We start from the raw sequence: 21881 nt of genomic DNA on the forward strand, positions 1-21881 counted from the left end.
AGCCATCATACTGTTCGGCATGAGTGTTAGCCATGGATGTTGTGCTTTATGTGTGTTTGTGGTTGGATCTTTATCTCCATCAGCATGGTGGGTGTGGACCTATGGGTGCCATGTGGTTGGGAGGCATACCTACCTTCACCACTGCTAGGGATCAGTGTACAGAGACAATCTTTTGTCCTAGTGCGACTATTGTTGGATGTCTTCACTTAGTACTTCGGGTTTTGGAGTATGATTTCTTGTGATTTATGCTTTCATTGGGATGCTTGTATATCATGTTTAGATGATGTTAGTTTACTTGGCGCATTCCCTTATCATGATGTTTAGCATATGATTAGATGATGTTATTTGATTTAGTAGTATATCTGTTACTTACTGCTGTTTAGCATGTGATAGGCGATGTTATCTACTATAGGATTATCTTATGCATTTTCACTAGCATGTTAGATTTACTTATGCTGATATTGTGCATGTTTTAGTAGTGATGTCCCTATTATGGCAGTACTAACAATCCGGTTGGTGGCTTGGGATGTTACACGTGGGGGATGGCTAAGACCCACGATGGTCTTATGATGCTATTGATGGTTGGGAGGAACCACATACTTAGTTTGGTTGTTCAGTTGTTGCAATGTTCTTCTATTTTCTGTGATGTTTCTTTTTGTATGTTCTTTGCTATTGTAGTTAAGATGGATAGATGTTCTTCTTCTTGTGTTGTTCTTGCACTCGAGTGTTCATTCCGCGAGCCTTTGTGGATCCGGTACTCCTTGGTGTGGAGGTTCTTTTCTCTATTTTGGTCCTTTCTATGTTCTGGAAGTGTCTTTATTTTTTATGGGCGACATTTGGTCAGCATGGTGCGACACTTTAAAAGTATCGCACGCCCATGCAAACTATGTCGTACAACACTGTAAAGTATCGTACGCCTTCATAAGAAATGTCATATGACACTAGAAGAGTATCACACACCTTCTTGAGAAATGTCGTATGATGTTAAAAAGTGTCACATGCCTTCTTGAGATATGTCATATGACACTGGAAGAGTGTCACGCGCCTTAAGGAGAAGTGTCGTCCTCCCTTAGTAAAAAGTGTGGCACAGTTTTTGTGAAAAACTTGCACGTGCCGGCACTGGGAACTTTTCTTCGTGATCCGTTCTTTTTGAGAGTTTTTTTGGATACCCTTTTGGGTGTTCTTCGACCCTATGTTGTTGCATTTTGTATTTTGGTGGTTTTCATTCAATGCAATTTTTCGTGTTCTGTTGTTGTCTCTTGGGGTTTAAAATATATCATTTAAGTATAAGTTCCTTATACTTAAGATATATTTTAATATATGCGACGAATCTTTTGAGATAGGTTTCAGACCTCTCAGAGATAACTTATGGATTCTAGGGAATTTTAGGGCTTCAAAAATCCAGACTTAGCCAATTTCCAGGGCTTTAGGATTTCAGACTTAGCCAAATTTTGAGATTCTGCATTTTACCCCAGCTTGGTGTTTTGTTGATGAGTGGTTGTTTCTTGTGCCCTCATCTTGTTTGTGGTGGTTGTTGGCTTTATTTGGGTGTGTGAATTTGGTAGTGGCATTTGGAGATTCATTGGTTTCCAAGATTGTGTTGAAGTCTTCCGTTACAATCTTTGTGATCCCTGTATGATGTTGTCATGTGCAGTCATACTTGTAAAAAAAAAAATTCTTGGCTTGATTTGAATCCTTATTTCCAAGGATCTCCGGGCAGGGCATTACAGACTTTGAAAGCTCACCGCATTACTGAATGAGGAAATAGCAGCCTCCATGTCAGCTTTTGATGGAAATGAAACAAATCCATAGCCACATGACTTTCTTTTTTGTGGTATGCAAATGAATTTTCCATCTAAAACATTTCCCTTCTCTGCAAATTTCTTTTTCAGGGTTTCAGTGGTTACAGTCTTTGCCAAATTACCAATGTATATTTTATATGGGCTTTCAATGAATGGGACTTTTTCTGTCAACCGATTTAAAGTGGATATATCCAACTGAATTGAGTTTATGGTGAGTTTCCAAAGCAACTTGGGGTGAGTACTTGGCATCTATGTAGGAGAAATTCATGCATGCCAAATTATTTCCAAGATTTTACCAAGTTTTGAATGTAAATCTTTTTTTAAGTTGATGAGCCTAAGTCAATTTAGGTTAGCCAAATTTTTCCTGAGTCTTTGGGAACCATGATTTCCTCACAACTAAATGTTCTTATTTAATGTAGCACTGTTGGAATATTTATTACTATTATCATTTGTGATATATTTTTTGCACATCATTTTTTGAATGTTCTATGTATGGCATAATAGAAGCTAAACAGGGATGACTATAACATAAACCTAGTAAATAAAATTGCCTGAACCAGAATAGCACATTATCTACATAAGACATGCTGAACTCTTGAGAGAAGGGTTCTTGTGAGATATGGACCCTAAGATCAATTCAAAGCTACATAGAAAGCAAAAATACCATATCATATAAGTTGATGCACTATAGAAACACCACGAGTAACATTTTAATTATTATATATGAATGTCCATATCTGGCATTGTGAGAGATGTTTTTTTTGTCAAATATGACCCAAAACTCAAAACTACATAAAAGAACCACAAAAAATGTGTCACAAAAGTTGATGAATGCAAAAAAACCACCTACGTAATTTTTATTGTTATTATTATTTGGTCGTGTTACATGATCCCCTTGTTGAGTTTGTATTTTTAATATAGGCAATGATAATCCCTCTAATATACCTTTTAAATTGTTATGTTTTATGCTAAACTGATTATGTTTTAACTGCTGACTAAATGTGTTTAGCTACTGAGAGTATATAGTACAGAACGAAAAGAATGCAACAATCAAAGTACAGGAAGTATAAGAAAGACAAATGATCACTTTTTCAAGATACAACTACCAAAAAATAATACTTTTTACTCAAGTATTCAAAAAAATATTTTTTACAAAGTGTTCATCTTTACTTAGTACTTGAATACAATGCATTCAAATATTACTAGTGCTCTCAGCTCCTAACATAAATATCTGAATTAAACACATTGTACAAACAGAAAACTACTGAAAAAGAGATAGAAAGGAAAGGCATCCATTGCCTGAATGGAAAGTTGTTGTGTTGAACGCTGAAGGGCTGATCCCACATCTGCATCCAAGAGTAAAACCTGCAAAAAATAAGTAAAGAAATGGATCAGTTCATACGAACTAAGCAATGAAAGACTTTCCCATCATCTATACTCTGCTATTTATACAACATGATTATCCAGATAAATATGCTAAAAGGAAAGAAAGCAAGAACAATCTGAAGAATATAAAACCTATTTTTGATAATGAGTTTGTTCCATGTGCAGATATAGGTATGAAGACTTGAGGCTATAGAAGGATCATGTGTAAGTTACATGCATGAAGCCTTTTGGCTGAGATTGTTCGGGCATAGATAAAAGATATTGAAGACATTGAGGAGATCATAGAAAGGATGTGCATAAGTTACAAGCATGAAACTTTCTGGTCAAATCAAAGAGGGGCAAAGACAAAAGACTTTGAGGAGATCATTGAAGGAACACGCATACATTACAAGCGTGGAACCTTTTGGTTGAATCATGTAACAAAATATTACGAGAGCAGACCGTCGAGGGGGCATACATAAGTTTCAGGTATGGGACCTTCCGGTCAAATCATGGAGGACATGTTAAGATAGTAGTCTTAGGCTAAAGGAGTTTCAATTACTTTTGCAAGTATATTTCAACATATATCAAGAAATTTTAGGTTCAATCAGTCACAAGGTAAATTAGAATTAATTATCAGTGCCAAATCAATAGGAAAAAGAAAGGAAATCTGCTACAGGAAAATATACTGCAGATAAACAGGAGTATCAACATCAGTTAAATCATTAATGCTTATTGTTGAGCAGACTGGTAGAGGAATTACAATAAAGGAAAAATAGAATTTTGATGGAAAAGAACTGTATTTTTATGCTGCATTTCTTTGGTAATATATGACATATCAAACTTCTATGAGCAAAGTACAGAGGCAAGAATTCATGATATTCATCTTATTCATGTACTGCATTTTCGTCAAGTAATGATTAGATTTATAGAAGAATGCAACAGTGTCTAATGTTCAGATATAACAATGAATAAGACAAGGAGCATCAGCAAGATTAGTTTTCATCAGAAGCTTATCACAAAAGTTTCTTATATCGAATGGCATGTTTAAGCAAAAAGAACAACTATAAAGATTAAATGATTTACATGTTCATTATAATCATACAAGTCTAAAAGTATAGATTCAGATAAAGCTTCACATCTAAGGTACATGTTAGAAGAGTGCCATAATTATATGAAATTAGGGTTTGAATTTAAGGAAAGATGGTATTTTATGCAAGTAAAATATCTAGCTACAGTAATGTGTGGAAGAAACAGTAACACATTCAAAGGCATACAATAGGATAACATCAGGTAAATCACGTTGCTAATTTAGTAACTCATGAAATACAAAATGAGATACCATTAAATCAAAAGGGTTTGGATCAACTAGATCCAACTAAAGAGTAAAATGTTACAGTCATTATGTTCAAAAATATTTTCAATCTTATGTACATGGTATGATGTTTGGAAATCCTTTTGAAGTAGCAAATAGTACTATTGATTAAGGAGCATGTAATAGAGTATAACCAGGATTTCCTCAGGATGGCATAACAAATATCATAGTCCAATCCAGATCTATATGTTTTAAGGTAACAGCAATAAGAGAACTTCAGATTATTGATCTTTTCAAATACATACAGTAAAAGAGTATGCACTTATCAAAAAACCCTCAAGAGAAATGCCTAAAGGAACAATTATTTCTATAACCCAAAAGAGAAATAGTTAACCATTCTTTATGATTCATATACCCCAAGGTGAATGAGTGAAGCTCGCAACAGTTCGTACCAAATCAAAGAAGAAAAGATAACATTTACAATAGGGTTTGAATCTTTAGAATGGGGCCATTAAATGGATTTTTCATAGCATGTTCTAAAGAAAAAGCAAGGTAAATTCATACACAGCATCAAATTTATTACCAAATGGAGTCAAAAATCATAGAGAATATGCAAACCGATATATAAATTTTATTGGTATTATCTCAAGTATTGCTTCATATTCGTAACAACATATTAAAAAAGCTCTTACGAGTAAGGAACCATGTTCAGATCTGTAAGTAAAGTGGCATCTACGGTGAACGTATTGCCATAAAAGGAGAGGTCATCTAGCACAGAGAAAAATCTCAAACACCCATGGCGTCTAGAAACAAGAGATGGGAGTATAACCAGCTAAAATCAAAAGCCGCTCACACATGAATAAACCCTTCTAATAGCATAAAGAAGCCATTTATAACCCATGAAATCTCAGAGAAGCTTAGAACCCGCAGCCAAGTTCATTAAAAAATATGGCATCCAAGTGAAGAGGAAGATCAACAAATATCACCACAGTAAAACTCGTGGCCATGCAGCAAATAAAACTCATGCTCTTCATAAAGACGTCTTCAACAATAGAGCAGTCAGCAAACAAAAATCTGCCCAGGAAAGAGGAAAAATTGCAAACTTCATACAACCGCAGCTATGGTTTGAAGAAGTGCTCATTTCTTGCTCTCACGCAAGATACAAAATGTAAGCTAAGTCATCAAACTTTCCTCTTTGCATGATAAAGATCCAATTAAACTCCATTCAATGAAATTTCAAATCTATGAGTGGGAGTTGAGTTTTTATGTATGTTATTTTTATATATAAGAGTTGGATATTATTGCCAAATTCTATTTTTACTTAGTTTTGCATGTATTAAATGAATTACACTTTGATCATTTAATATATATGAAACTAGTAAAAATGATGTTGCATCATTTATATTAATACTAATATGTTTAAAATTAACAAAATAGAATGTTAATTATTAAAGCATACTAGTATTAGTATAAATAAAAGAGTTAAAAAAAATAGTTTCCATTATAATATTAATTTAATATTAACGTGTTCATTTTAAATGATAAATGATAAGAATAAACACGATAATATTAAATTAATATAATAAAATAAGCTTCAATTGTAAAATTAATATATCAAGTGGTCGTAATTATAAGGCCATTGATTTTATTAATTATTTAATGGAAATTATAAGAGTTTTAAGTATCTTTTATGCCTAAATGCAAGGAGAAAAGGTTGGAAGGAACATTCAGTTAACATGGGGTATTCATTGAGGCCAAGTTTAGTTCTAGTTTCACATGCAGATTTATGGGTTATTTGATGATATTTTTAGTAGTCCATGGAGCAGTGATGATCAGTTATGCATGCAGTTCAGATTGAGGGCTTATTTTATGAATATATTGCATAATTAGGAGTAGTTTTACATGGTATTTTTGAGGGTTATTCAGTTTATCTGAGTTTGAGTTTTTGTGCATGATTTTGGAGAGTTAAAGGCAGTTTTGAGTTATCCAGCAGTTGTGCAGGTGATTGAGTGCAGTTTTCAGAGGCTTCTTCATAGTTTTCACCATTTTTAGTGATTTTTCCTAAGCATAATTTTGGAATCCAAGTTAGGGTTATTCTTCTATATATTGTACTTTCACCTCATTATGAGGGACCCTTTTTCAGATTCAGATTTTTGCAGATTGCAGATTTTGAGTTGATTGTAAGGGCACTTGTGACAGAGATTTTTTCAGCATTGATTATAGAGATACAACTGTTCCTTATCATAGATTCTTGTGCGATTTTGTGAATTTCTTGCTTTAATGTTGTGTTTGCCTTCATTATAGTTACATTCCTAGTTACAAATTTGAATCATGATACATGTGATTGTAGGTTGATGTTTGTGATTATTGTTTCCTTGCAAAAAATTGGTGAAACTTAGGTATCCCTTTCAAAGCAAGAGATCTCGATCCTTATATAGAAACACTTTTGTGATTACATGATTGTCTGATATTGTGAATCAATTGTCTTTTTTCATAGTTTGTGCTAAAGTAATCAAAATTATATTCTTAACCATTGGTGTATCACCTCACTTAGATTAGTTTTAATCATTCATTCTTTCATTTCTTACCCTCATCTCAAGTGCACTTTAGGATTAGGTGATCACAACTTAGGAACTGGCCTAGCTTTTAGAGATTATTCTCTCATTTTAGGACAACCCACCACCCGAGAGAGTTTTCACTGTTTCACAGGATAGCTTGATTCTACATCTCGCTAAAGGCGCAAATCCTACGTGACAACAGTTTTCTAGCACGCCCAGTGGGACCACGAACTGCTTCACAGTTCTTTGATTTTCAAGATTTTACTGCTGTTTTGGTGTGAATGGCAATATTTTAGCCTTTTTGAAGGTATTTTTATTAACACCTGGTGACTCTATGTTTAAGGTTTATCGCAAATTCAGTTGCAGTTTGGTGATTTTTTAATGAGAAGAGCTCCTAGAAGGACAACAAGAGGAAGAAGAACACCAACAGTTTCAAGGGGGAGATCAGTTTCACCATTCGGATTAGATTTTTTAGCGTTTGAATATCCTATAATTGAAGAACAGCTAACAAATTCTGAAGAATCCGCAATAGTTATTGAAGATATTGATTTTTCTAAAAGACTTAAGTGTTTGAGATCATTCTGAATCTGAAGGACACATTTTTGAGCCATTATCAAGGGACCAATTTGTATTTTTAGCATCTACAAGTGGTGCTACAGCTGTTGTTACAAAACTGAAAACATATCAGTGGAAGATAAGTCAACCTATCCGACCTTCATTACCATTTTCGGTACAACAACAAGTACCATTAGTTCATCAAATGGCTCGAAATTTGCCATTTGTAGCTTTCAATGCTGGCAGCCCCTTGCAGATTGTTGTCCATCATGATATTCCACCAGCAGCATTAAAAAGTGTACCATATTTTACTAGTGAAAATCATGTTTTAGCTGTGGAACATATTAAGGATATTGCTACCCTTTGTAGATTACACCAAATTCAGCATGAAGATGTGGCCTTGAAGTTATTAGCTGCGTCTTTCAGAGGTAAAGCATTAATTTGGTTTAGAAGTCCAGCAGTAAATTCAATTGATACATGGGACACATTGGGAAGCTTGTTAATCAGCAAATTCAAAGATAAGTCTGATAATCTTTCTTTGGTTGAATAGTTGACTACCATTAAGAGGCATCCTAATGAGCATATTTCTGATTTTAATTTTTTTTTTCAATGAACTTGGGATAGAATACTGGAAACTATTAAGCCTTCTAATGATTATGCATATTTATTTTATTTAAAGGCTTTTAACAGTGATATTTCAGTTATGATACAATCTATGGGAGGGCGTACTTTGCCTGATGCATTTGATGTCATTGTAAGGGCTGAAAACAACTTAATACAAGCTGGTAAACTACCTTCGAGGCCTCCAATGCCTTATTCTACAAAAATACAGCAGATTATACCAGCTATTATACCACCATTGTCTGTAATTTTGCCAATGCCAGCATTACCAGCATTCAATGTCTAGGTTGCAGTAGAAGAACATGCTGCTACAACTCCTATTAGACAGCTAAAAGAGCAAAATTAGGGCTTAATTGAGAAAAGTGACAGTATGATGAAAACATTGCAAACTTATGGAAATGAGATAACAAATTTAAAGAGACAACAAGGTCAATATAATAAGCCTAATCAACCATCTTATCAAGAAAGTAGGCAATATAACTAAGCTTCAGGTTCAAATCAACAAAGACAACCTCAAGGACAGCAAAGGAATTATGGCCAAAGGACCAATCAGCCATACAATTATGTGACTCCTAGAAATTCAAAGGAATTGGTAGTTGTTCCTCAAAACAACTACGCACATGATGAAGAATGGTGCAATTCTTGCAATGCTGGTCATTATTGGTTGGATTGTGCATATGCACTTGAGGCAAGAAAGCGAGATCTTCTGAAAGAACAACAGATTGCAAACCAAGGAGAGTTCCATTCTGAACAAGTGCAATAGCAAGTACAACAACAACGTAATTCTAATGCTACTTTGATGAATTTTACAAAAGATGAGGCATTTATAGTAGCAAATTTTGATCAAAATCAGACTTGGAAGCCTATATCAGCGGGAACAAGGTCAAAAGACCAAGCTGCAAATAATTTACAATAGCAAGCTGATGAATCAAAATAGCAGCAGGCCAATTCTGGTAACACTCAACCAAGACCATCAAGTGCACCAAAAATGCAGTATGTACCAAAAGGACAGCAAACTCAAGCACAAAAAATGAGCTTACAGCCATCACAATAGCAAAAAGAGCCTGCTGTATCAAAGAATCAGTCAAAGGTTAGTACCCAAAATTTCAATATTGTGGAGCACTTGAAGAAAACTCATGTTCCTGTCTCTATGTGGGATGTTTTAGCATTCCCGGGTCAAAAAGACATGTTACAGGAAGCATTACATTCACTCACCTTGTCTAATAGTGCTTTGGCATAGCAAACCCCAATAGTCCTTATAGCTGCAAATAATAATAATTCACAACAACCAGCCAAAATAGTCAAGCCACTACCCTTTTACGTGACAGTCATAATAGGCAAATACCTTGTCCATAATTGCATGATAGATTCAGGCGCCACTAGCTCAGTTATGCCAAAAAAGATTGTAGACTAGCTAGGCCTTGAATATGAACCAATTGAAAAGGGGGTAGTGCAGCTGGACGGAACAACCATTGAGACAATTGGAGTTATAAGGAATATGGATCTGACCTTGCATGCTTGTCCTAGTATTTTAGTTCCCATGGACATATACATCATTGACTTACCCCCCTATTTTTCTATATGTCTATCGCGTGATTTTACAGCCAAAATAGGAGGTTATGTATCTGCTGATTGGTCTCATATGCTTTTTTGCACTAGGTACGGTACTAAGGTAACAATTCCATCTGAACCTATTGCTAAAGATTGCCTTGAACATAATTTTGTCACTACTGAAAGTAATACCACAACTATTTTATTCGATCAAGAGGAAATTAATGCTATTTATGAGTCTAAAATGCCCATAGATAATATTCCTAATGTATTATTAGACGAATGGGCTGCTGAAGATGCTGAAATTTCAAAATCACAAGTTGAAGAACCAAGTTTGGGAAATTACATCATTCATGAATCTATTGATTTTTTGCCAAATATCATAAAAAATGTAGATGTAAATGCAGGACAACAGGGTAATGAGGTATGGAAACTATTTTTTGATGGATCATGCAGAAAAATAGGTGCTGGAGGAGGGTGCATGCTGATTTCACCAGCCAATGAAAGGTATTATGCATCTTTCAGGTTTACTTTCAGCTGTACCAATAATGTTGCTAAATATGAAGCATTGGTAAATGGATTAAAATGGGCTATAAAAAGAGGTATCAGCTATTTACGAGTTTATGGTGATTCTAAACTGATTGTTAATCAAGTTAGGGGCATTCATGCCACTAAAAATGAATTGTTGAAAAGTTATAAACATGTTGTTTTGAAGCTTTTAATTTGCAATCTATTCCTAGAAATTAGAATAAACATGCTGACAGACTAGCTGCAATTGGTGCGCAATATGATATTCCTACTGAAATCAGCAAGAATAAAGGAGACAATCATGTAAAAGTGGTTGTTAGACCTATTGTACCCAACAACACTGAAAGCTGGTAGGTATTTGATTTAGATCAGCATCTAGTAAATTTTATAAGAGAAGAGGCAGAATTTGCTCAGTCAAACCAGCAGAAGCTATAGGACCAATATGAAGACCAAGTTATTCAACTAAGAACCAATAAGCTACCAAAAGGATTGGTTACCTTAGAGTCCATTTTCAATACTGATGATCAGCTAAGAAAAGACAAATCTAGTTTGCAAATTAAAGAGGAACACTATGAAGAAATTGAAGTTGCTGAAGGTAAAAAATTGAAGCTAGGAAAGGTATGCACCCCTGAAGAAAAACAAATTTTTGTTAATCTAACCAATGAATTTCAGGATGTCATTGCTTGGAGTTATGCAGATTTAAAAGGGTTCAATCCTGACATATGCCAGCATACCATTGATTTAGCCCCAGGAGCAAAACCAATCAGGAAAAAACAAAGGCCAATTAATCCCAAGTTGGAACCCCTTATGATTAAAGAGCTGAATAAGTTAATAGAAAGCAAGATTATTTTTCCAAGCAAGCATTCTTCTTGGGTTTCAAATTTGGTTCCAGTAAGAAAGAAAAATGGTGAAATTAGGTTATGTGTTGATTTTCATGACTTGAACCGAGCTTCATTGAAGGATAGGCATCCTTTACCCTCAATGGAACAAATCTTGCAAGTTGTTTCAGGTTCTGAGAGATTCTCATTGCTGGACGGTTTTTTAGGATATAATCAAATCCTTGTCAAGGAAGAGGATAGGTATAAGACAACATTTACCACCAAATGGGGAATGATGGCGTATCAAAAGATGCCATTTGGTTTGTCAAATGCTGGTGCAACATTTCAAAAATCCATGGATAAAGCCTTTTTAAATCTGATGTATAGGTTCATTCTTGTTTACCTTGATGACATTACTATTTTCTCTAAAAATGCAGGAGATCACTTTCAGCATCTAAGGATAATATTTGAAAGATGTAGGGAATACGGTATTTCATTAAATCCCAAAAAGAGTGTTTTTTAAGTTCATGAAGGCAAACTGTTAGGATTTATTGCTTCCAAGGAAGGTGTCACCATTGAACTAGAAAGGGTAAATGCTATCTTAGACTTACCACTACCAGCTCATAAGAAAGGACTGCAAATTTTCTTAGGTAAGATCAATTTTGTGAGAAGATTCATTCCAAATATTGCTGATTTATTGATTCCATTAACAGCTATGCTTAGAAAAGGCATGGTTTTCAGCTGGACTAAAGAAGGTAAGCAAAGTTTTGAACAGACTAAGGAAGCATTGGCTTCAGCTCCCACATTGTTAAATCCCAATTTTTCAAAGGATTTTATTCTATATGCTTACAAGAATAATGATAGCATCACTGCCATGTTAGTACAACAAAACAATGAAGGCTTTGAATAGCCATTAGCTTTTTTTAGCCAAGGACTTAAAGATTATGAATTGCATTACTCATTTGTAGAGAAGCATGTCCTTGCTGTCATAAGAAGTCTAAAAAAATTTAGACATATGCTTTCAAATAATAAAATACAGCTAATGGTTGCACACCCTTCAGTTAAAGATTTCTTGCTGAATAAAGACCTGAATACCAAGAGGGCTAGATGGATTACCAAAGCAATGGAATACGATATTGAAATCAAGGTCACCAAGCTGGTAAGAGGTAAAGGGCTATGTGAACAGCTTGCTGAAACAAGAAAGGATGAATTAAACAAAGGTTCAAATGCTATCCTAGTTCAGAAGGATGAAGAACAACTTGCTATTCTAAGTGACCAGAATGATTGGATAGATGATATGATCAATTTCTTACAAAATGGATGTTGTCCTGAAGGTTTAGATAGAGCCAAATGAAGGTATTTTAGGCTGCAAGCCATTCCTTATTTCTTGATGAATGGTATTTTATTTAAGAGAGATCTGCAGGGTGTATTGCTAAGATGTATAAAACTAGATCAGATTGAGCACATTTTCCATCAATTTCATGAAGGACCAGCTGGAGGTCACTTCTCACCAAGAACCACAGCTCTTAAGGTGATGAAGGCAGGCTACTATTGGCCAAACATATTCAAAGACGCACATCTTTGGGTAAGAAGATGCAAACAATGTGCAATTTTTGCAGGTAAAGAGAAGTTATCAGCTATGCCTTTAAAACCTATTTAGGTGGACTAGCCATTCATGAAATGGGGTCTAGACTTCATTGGCGTCATTAACCCACCTTCAAGTGCAAGTCATAAATGGGTATTAACAGCCACAGATTATTTTACAAAATGGACTGAAGCAGTGGCTTTTAAAGACGCAAATGAGATTGCTGTTTTAAATTTTTACGAGGATTTAATTTGCAGATTTGGTGTACCAGATTCAATTATTTTTGATAATGCACTTGCTTTTATAGGAAATAAGATTGCTGAATGGGCTGTTAAGAATGGCGTGTATCTGAATACTTCATCAAATTATTACCCACAGGGTAATGGGTAAGCTGAATCCACCAACAAGAATCTGATTCACATCATAAAGAGAACATTAGAAGGGAATCAACGTTCCTGGCACAAGAAGTTAAAATTGGCACTATGGGTTGATCAGATAACTTCCAAAAGATCAACTGGTATGTCTCCTTACATGCTGGTTTACGGTAAAGAAGCTAGATTACCAGTTTCAGTTGAGTTTCAAGCATTAGATTTTATGCATCAGTTAGATATGATTGATGAAGAACCAATGAGGGTAAGGCTAGCCCAATTCAGTGAATTAGAAGAGAAAAGAAAAGATGCTTTACAAACCATTGAGAATCATCAAACTCAGATGAAGAAGACATTTGACAAAAAGGCATCTCCAAAAGATTTCCAGCTAGGAGACTTAGTACTAAAATGGGATGAATTGAAAAGTAGACCTAGAAAGCATTCGAAATTTGATGCCATGTGGGCTGGTCTGTATATCATAAACGAAACCACGCAACATAATTCTTTCCATCTATCTACACTTGAAGGAGAAGAGTTGAAAATATCGATTAATGGGATTCACCTCAAGCGATGCTTTTGAGGTATTTTTCAGATTATAATAAGTGCTTTGGCACAGTAGAGTAGATGTGTGGTTTAATTTCAAATTTCAATAAGTGTTGTTCCAGCACGTTTAAATTCAAGTTTCAGCATGTTAGTTGTTAGTAATAAAGCTAGAAACTACACCACATTATTATCAATCTGCCATCAGCACATGAGATACATATCATACAAAGCATGGAATGAATTCCAATGCTCTGAATCATACATACCTCATAAGTTCATGACAGGCTCATGATAACATGATGTAATTCCCAACCGTTCAGCCGTAAAGAAATCAGAAAAGCACTCAAGCACATTGCTGGTATAGGTCTTTTTGGAATATTTTTTGAAACAACAGCAAGTATACATTCTAGTTTTGAATAATGGTTAACTTGAATGAATATCTTACCACACAGTAGCAATATGATGTGTTATCCACCATCATAATAGACTAATATATTGCTGTGTATAACATAAAAATACTAAAAAAGGAGGAATGGTCACTCCAAGACAGCTAACATACTGCCCTAGTATAATCATGAACAACACACCACATTGCTGTTATGACGCAAGGTACACATTCAAGCTAATAGTTCAAGTTTTATGGTAGTTTTTTCAGTAATTTTTCAGTCAAATCTGAGAGGTGTCATAATAGCCAGCAGCTATCAATCTTCACAATCACAATACAATTATTATCGCAAAAAAGGGATCATAAAAGAAACACATTTTCCCCTTTACTGTGATACAATTCTATCCTGGTTATCAAAACAAATAGCTAAAAGATCCTATGATAGCAAACATATCTGCTTGAAAAAGTTCAGTTTTTAGTTTTCTGGTTCAGTTTTCAATTTTTGATTCAGTAAGGTGTGTTTATTTCAGCAAGTGTGTTTCAGTTTTCAGCAAGTGAGTTTCAGTTTTCAGAGTTTCAATTTTTTAAGTTTTGAGAAGGTTCAATTTTCTAAGTGCTGAAGATAACTCTATACCCAATGGATTGAAAAGACAACTAGTCTATTACTGTTTAGTAGGCAAACAACCCTGAGAGGTCACAAAAAATGTTACCAATCAAACATAACTTTTGAATTGTTATGTTTTACGCTAAACTGATTATGTTTTATCTACTGACTAAATTTGTTTAGCTACTGAGAGTATATAGTACAGAATGAAAAGAATGCAGCAATCAAAGTACAGGAAGCATAAGAAATAGAAATGATCACTTTTTCAGGATACAAGTACCAAAAAATAATACTTTTTACTCAAGTATTCAAAAGAATATTTTTTATAAAGTGTTCATATTTACTCAGTACTTGAATACAATGCATTCATATATTACTAGTGCTCTCAGCTCCTAACATAAATATCTGAATTAAACACATTGTACAAATAGAAAAGTACTAAAAAAGAGATAGAAAGGAAAGGCATCCATTGCCTGAATGGAAAGTTGTTGCGTTGAACGCTGAAGGGCTGATCCCACATCTCCATCCGAGAGTAAAACCTGCAAAAAATAAGTAAAGAAATGGATCAGTTCATACAAACTGAGCAATGAAAGACTTTCCCATCATCTATACTCTGTTGTTTATACAACATGATTATCCAAATAAATATGCTAAAAGGCAAGAAAGCAAGAACAATCCGAAGAAGATAAAACTTGTTTTTACTAATGAGTTTGTTCCATGTGCAGATACAGGTATGAAGACTTGAGGCTATAGAAGGATCATGCGTAAGTTACATGCATGAAGCCTTTTGGCTGAGATTGTTCAGGCAAAGGCAGAAGATATTGAAGACATTGAGGAGATCATAGAAAGGACATGCATAAGTTACAAGCACGAAACTTTCTAGTCAAATCAAAGAGGGGCAAAGAAAAAAGACTTTGAGGAGATCATTGAAGGAAAATGAATACATTACAAGCGTGGAAACTTTCGGTTGAATCATGTAATAACATATTATGAGAGGAGATTGTTGAGGGGACATACATAAGTTTCAAGTATGGGACCTTCTAGTCAAATCATGGAGGACATGTTAAGATAGTAGTCTTAGGCTAAAGGAATTTCAATTACTTTTGCAAGTATATTTCAGCATATATCAAGAAAGTTTAGGTTCAATCAGTCACAAGGTAAATTAGAATTAATTATCAGTGCCAAATCAATAGGAAAAAGAAAGGAAATCTGCTACAGGAAAATATAATGCAGATAAACAGGAGTATCAACATCAGTTAAATCATTAATGCTTACTGTTGAGCAGACTAGTAGAGGAATTACAGTAACGAAAAAATAGAATTTTGATGGAAAAGAACTGTATTTTTATGCTGCATTTCTTTGGTAATATATGACATATCAAACTTCTATGAGCAAAGTATAGAGGCAAGAATTCATGATATTCATCTTATTCATGTACTGCATGTTCGTCAAGTAATGATCAGATTTATAGAAGAATGCAAAAATAAGTGACTAATGTTCGGCTATAACAATGAATAAGACAAGGAGCATCAAAAAGATTAGTTTTCATGAGACGCTAATCACAAAAGTCTCTTATATCGAATGGCATGTTTAAGCAAAAAGAATAGCTATAAAGATTAAATGATTTACATGTTCATTATAATCATACAAGTCTAAAAGTATAGATTCAGATAAAGCTTCACATCTCAGGTACATGTTAGAAGAGTGCCACAGTTATATGAAATCAGGGTTTGAATTTAAGGAAAGATGGTATTTTATGCAAGTAAAATATCTAGCTACAGTAATGTGTGGAAGAAACAGTAACACATTCAAAGGCATACAAGAGGATAACATTAGGTAAATCATGTTGCTGATTCAGTAACTCAAGATATACAAAATGAGATACCATTAAATCAAAAGGGTTTGGATCAACTGGATCCAGCTGAAGAGTAAAATGTTATAGTCATTATGTTCAAAAATATTTTCAATCTTATGTACATGGTATAATGTTTGGAAATCCTTTTGAAGTAGCAAACAGTACTATTGATTAAGGAGCATGTAATAGAGCACAACCAGGATTTCCTCAGGATGGCATAACAAATATCACAGTCCAATCCAGATCTATATGTTTTAAGGTAACAGCAATAAGAGAACTTCAGATTATTGATCTTTTCAAATACATACAATAAAAGAGTATGCATTTATCAAAAAACCCTCAAGAGAAATGCCTAAAGGAACAATTATTTCTATAACCCAAAAGAGAAATAGTTAACCATTCTTTATGATTCATATACCCCAAGGTGAATGAGTGAAGCTCACAGCAGTTCGTACCCAATCAAAGAAGAAAAGATAACATTTACAATAGGGTCCGAATCTTTAGAATGGGGCCATTAAATGGAGTTTTCATAGCATGTTCTAAAGAAACAACAAGGTAAATTCATACACAGCATCAAATTTATTACCAAATGGAGTAAAAAATCATAGAGAATATGCAAACCGATATGTAAATTTTATTGGTATTATCTCAAGTATTGCTTCATATTCGTAATAGCATATTAAAAAAGCTCTTACCAGTAAGGAACCATGTTCAGATCTGTAAGTAAATTGGCATCTACAATGAACGTATTGCCATAAAAGGAGAGGTCGTCTAGCATAGAGAAAAATCTCAAACACCCATGGCATCTAGAAACAAGAGATGGCAGTATAACCAGCTAAAATCAAAAGCCGCTCACACATGAATAAACCCTTCCAATAGCATAAAGAAGCCATTTATAACTAATGAAATCTCAGAGAAGCTTAGAACCCGCAGCCGAGTTCATTAAAAAATATGGCATCCAAGTGAAGAGGAAGATCAACAAATATCACCATAGTAAAACTAGTGGCCATGCAACAAATAAAACTCATGCTCTTCATAAAGATGTCTTCAACAATAGAGCAGTCAACAAACAAAAATCCGCCCAGCAAAGACAAAAAAATGCAAACTTCATATAGCCACGGCTAGGGTTTGAAGAAGCCCTCATTTCTTGCTCTCACACAAGATACAAAATGCAAAATAAGTCATCAAACTTTCCTCTTTGCATGATAAAGATCCAATTAAACTCCATTCAATGAAATTTCAAATCAATGAGTGGGAGTCGACTTTTTATGTATGATATTTTTATATATAAGAGTTGGATATTATTGCCAAATTCTATTTTTACTTAGTTTTGCATGTATTAAATGAATTACACTTTGATCATTTAATATATATGAAACTAGTAAAAATGATGTTGCATCATTTATATTAATACTAATATGTTTAAAATTAACAAAATAGAATGTTAATTATAAAAGCATAGTAGTATTAGTATAAATAAAAGAGTTAAAAAAAATAGTTTCCATTGTAATATTAATTTAATATTAACATGTTCATTTTAAATGATAAATGATAAGAATAAACACAATAATATTAAATTAATATAATAAAATGAGCTTCAATTGTAAAATTAATATATCAAGTGGTCGTAATTATAAGGCCATTGATTTTATTAATTATTTAATGGAAATTATAAGAGTTTTAAGTATCTTTTATGCCTAAATGTTAGGAGAAAAGGTTGGAAGGAACATTCAGTTAACATGGGGTATTCATTGAGGCCAAGTTCAGTTCTAGTTTCACATGCAGATTTATGGGTTATTTGATGATATTTTTAGTAGTCCATGGAGCAGCGATGATCAGTTATGCATGCAGTTCAGATTGAGGGCTTATTTTATGCATATATTGCATAATTAGGAGTAGTTTTACATGCTATTTTTTAGGGTTATTCAGTTTATCCGAGTTCGAGATTTTGTGCATGATTTTGGAGAGTTAAAGGCAATTTTGAATTATCTAGCAGTTGTGCAGGTGATTGAGTGCAGTTTTCAGAGGCTCCTTCATAGTTTTCACCATTTTTGGTGATTTTTCCTAAGCATAGTTTTGGAATCCAAGTTAGGGTTATTCTTCTATATATTGTACTTTCACCTCATTATGAGGGACCTTTTTTCGGATTCAAATTTTTGCAGATTGGAGATTTTGAGTTGATTGTAAGGGCACTTGTGACAGAGATTTTTTCAGCATTGATTATAGAGATACAGATGTTCCTTATTATAGATTCTTGTGCGATTTTGTGAATTTCTTGCTTTAACGTTGTGTTCGCCTTCATTATAGTTACATTCCTAGTTGCAGATTTGAATCATGATACATGTGATTGTAGGTCTATGTTTGTGATTATTGTTTCCTTGCAAAAAATTGGTGAATCTTAGGTATCCCTTTCAAAGCAGGAGATCTCAATCCTTATATAGAAACACTTTTGTGATTACATGATTGTCTGATATTGTGAATCAATTGTCTTTTTTCGTAGTTTGTGCTAAAGTAATCAAAATTATATTCATAACCATTGGTGTATCACCTCACTTAGATTAGTTTTAATCGTTCATTCTTTCATTTCTTACCCTCATCTCAAGTACAATTTAGGATTAGGTGATCACAACTTAGGAACTGGCCTAGCTTTCAGAGATTCTTCTGTCATTTTAGGACAACCCACCACCCAAGAGAGTTTCTGCTATTTCACAGGATAGCTTGATTCTACATCTTGCTAAAGGCGCAAATCCTATGAGACAACAAATCCCTCTAACATTGTGTTTGAAATTTCCAATTTGTAGTCATCTTATTTTGCTCCTCTTAAAAGGTTTGAGAATTTGTCATTAGCACACTTCCTTTGGGAAGACCACTAGCCAACTTTGACCTTCATGTTGTCCCTTTCATCTGGTATTTCAATAAGTTCCATTTCTAAATACGGATGATATTTGGTATATAACACACTATATGCTTTAGTTCCCCCAACCTTTCCATTAAATCACATCCCTCAACTTTTCCAATAACCCACTTCATAGGTTGATTAAAATTAATTTTGTAGGTACTGACAGGTTATAGTTTTAGAGTGTGACTTTTGTAACAAAGTTCCATTTTTCCACATATTTTTATGCGCCTCCAGTGTACTTTCATGAACCCTCACCTAGCAAAGGCCCTCTGGTAAAATGATCTCCAAGACGCTTATATCCCACACCCCCACTCTCTCTCAACCCATCAATCAATAATAAGACACTCTTCCCACTCAACTAATTCCTAGCATACAACCTCTGGCTTTTTCCATCTACAAAACTTGTAGTAAATTTTGAATTAGTGAGATGGAGAGATGTAAGGGTTGTAGATGGGCACAAGAGGATGTAGAGGGAAGAACGCTAGCATATGAATTTTCCTGACCAACTAGATCACTAATGGAAATTGTAGATGGTGTCATCTCCCCCTACTTTGGTGCAAAATCAGGTAGTTTATTCAATATTTGTTGCTTCAAAATGCATGCACAAGTCGAATGGGAAGGCCATATCCATATGGTAATACATATCGGGACCTAGAGAAAATAGAAAAACCTTTTACCTCAACCAGTCGATGAGGTCTGCGTACAGATGATCAAGAGGAATCATTTCGCCAGATTTAGAGCTAGATGCAAGAGATGGAGAGTCTAGTGTTCTAGATGAGGAGCCGACAGTGGGAAAGCAAGGTTCTGTAGCTCCATCCCCTTCGTGCAACAATGAAATAAAAAATAATATTTCATTTTAAAGTTAAGCTCGTGTTGGTCAAAATTTTGACCAACATGGGCTTAGATTTTTTTTAATTCCTTCTACAATCCGACCAACCTAAATCATTTTAATTGATGGTCAAAAAGTTTGGTCGAAAAATGAGGTCAAATGTAGTAGTGTTCTAGCATAGCTACATCTTGCATTTCTATTCTAGTTTAGTCTTCCATCTTGCATTGTATACTTGAGGGATTCCTTGAGATATTTTCACTCTTGCTCTTGTCTCAAAGAATCTCCTGTTGCATGGTTTACTAGCAAGAAGCACATTTCTAAGGCTTGGTTGAGAGCCTTCATGCTTGAATACTAGCTTCTTTCACTCCGTGGATAGGGAGCTCGAAGTTGGCATCCAAGCATTCCAACTCTTGGAATCATTTGGATAGAATGGTTTAGAGTGTGACACATTTCTAGTGTATAGTTACAAGATTTTCATTAGTTTTAGATAGACTTACCATTTCTTTCTGTCATTTCTTGATTTAATTATGTATGTTTATTTCCATCAACATTTAGATCTTATTCAATGATCCAACATCAAAACTTTACATATTTCATCTTTCTACTTATGAACTCTTGAAGATCCTGATGTTGGATCAATAGATATGATCTAAGATGTCCATACAAATAAACATAGTCCACAAGTAGCACAAAGAAATATTATAGATTGTAGAAATATCATATAGCTAACACTTATTATCAATGACTACAATATAAATTATACTAGAAGATCCATTTCTACAAAGATTTCAATGAAGACCATATCATCACTTCTAGATATGCTTACTATCACTTGCTACAACATGAATTATGCATAGATGACCCACTTCTTGAAAGATTTCAAACTTGACAATATTACAACTTATGCATTAGATTACCTTGACTGTAGGCTTGTATCAAGCTGCATGATATTAAAAGAAGTCCCAAGAGAACTAAAGCCATGGATTTTAACCCCATCACTAAGTGATTACACAAGTTCAACCCATCCTTAATCATTTCCGTAACAATGCCTTACCTTGACTTGCCAAGTGTTTGGCCACTCTAGATGTACCAAAAAAGGCTTAACTATTTTGGAGTTTAGGCCTTCATTATTATCTTAATCCATATGTTATAAAGAAAACTGAACATAACTTTGTATTTGGGAGTTCAAGCCTCCAATTCTACTTACTTGGGCCTTCAACTCAGATTCCAAAGATGTTTTTTCTACTTGAATGTTTTTAAGCTTACTAATTATGTATGAATTTCCACCAGCTAGTTGAAAGAGTAGGCTATTAGCCTTTTCTTCTCCTGAAAGATCCTGAGCACTTTCTTGTCTTGTGAAATTATCTTTACTAATCAAATTATGAAGAAAACTAGACTGCATCAAGTTGGGCAATTGGTTGCCAAAATCTGTGGCTTCATTTTGGAAGATTTCACTGAAACCAAGAGAAAACATTTTCCTAAATTGAGATAACAAAAATATCAGCTCAACAATTAACTCTGTAATGTTTTCTTTACACTATAAAAAGTAATCCACTAACTAAGAAAACTCCTAAATTCTAAAAACTATTTTATTAGTATCTGATGATTTAAATTTTTGAGTCTTTTTAGGGTCTTGGGCTATAGATTGTAAAAAATTAATGATGCTAACAATATCAATTGCAAACTCTACATCAATAGAA

The 21881-nt window shown here is 34.2% G+C and overlaps 1 protein-coding gene across 1 annotated transcript; it reads left to right on the plus strand.

Moving 5' to 3' along the window:
* The first annotated feature begins 13217 nt into the window (after nucleotides 1-13217).
* Nucleotides 13218-13646, plus strand: LOC149559531 (uncharacterized). Its single transcript, XM_089831486.1, has one exon. The coding sequence runs from the start codon at nucleotides 13218-13220 to the stop codon at nucleotides 13644-13646; it is 429 nt and encodes a 142-aa protein (XP_089687612.1).
* Nucleotides 13647-21881: the final 8235 nt, after the last annotated feature.

The sequence above is a fragment of the Cupressus sempervirens genome, chromosome 5 (assembly GCF_028749045.1).
Source record: "Cupressus sempervirens isolate cs-2001-9-10 chromosome 5, ASM2874904v1, whole genome shotgun sequence".
Taxonomy (NCBI): Eukaryota; Viridiplantae; Streptophyta; class Pinopsida; order Cupressales; family Cupressaceae; genus Cupressus; species Cupressus sempervirens.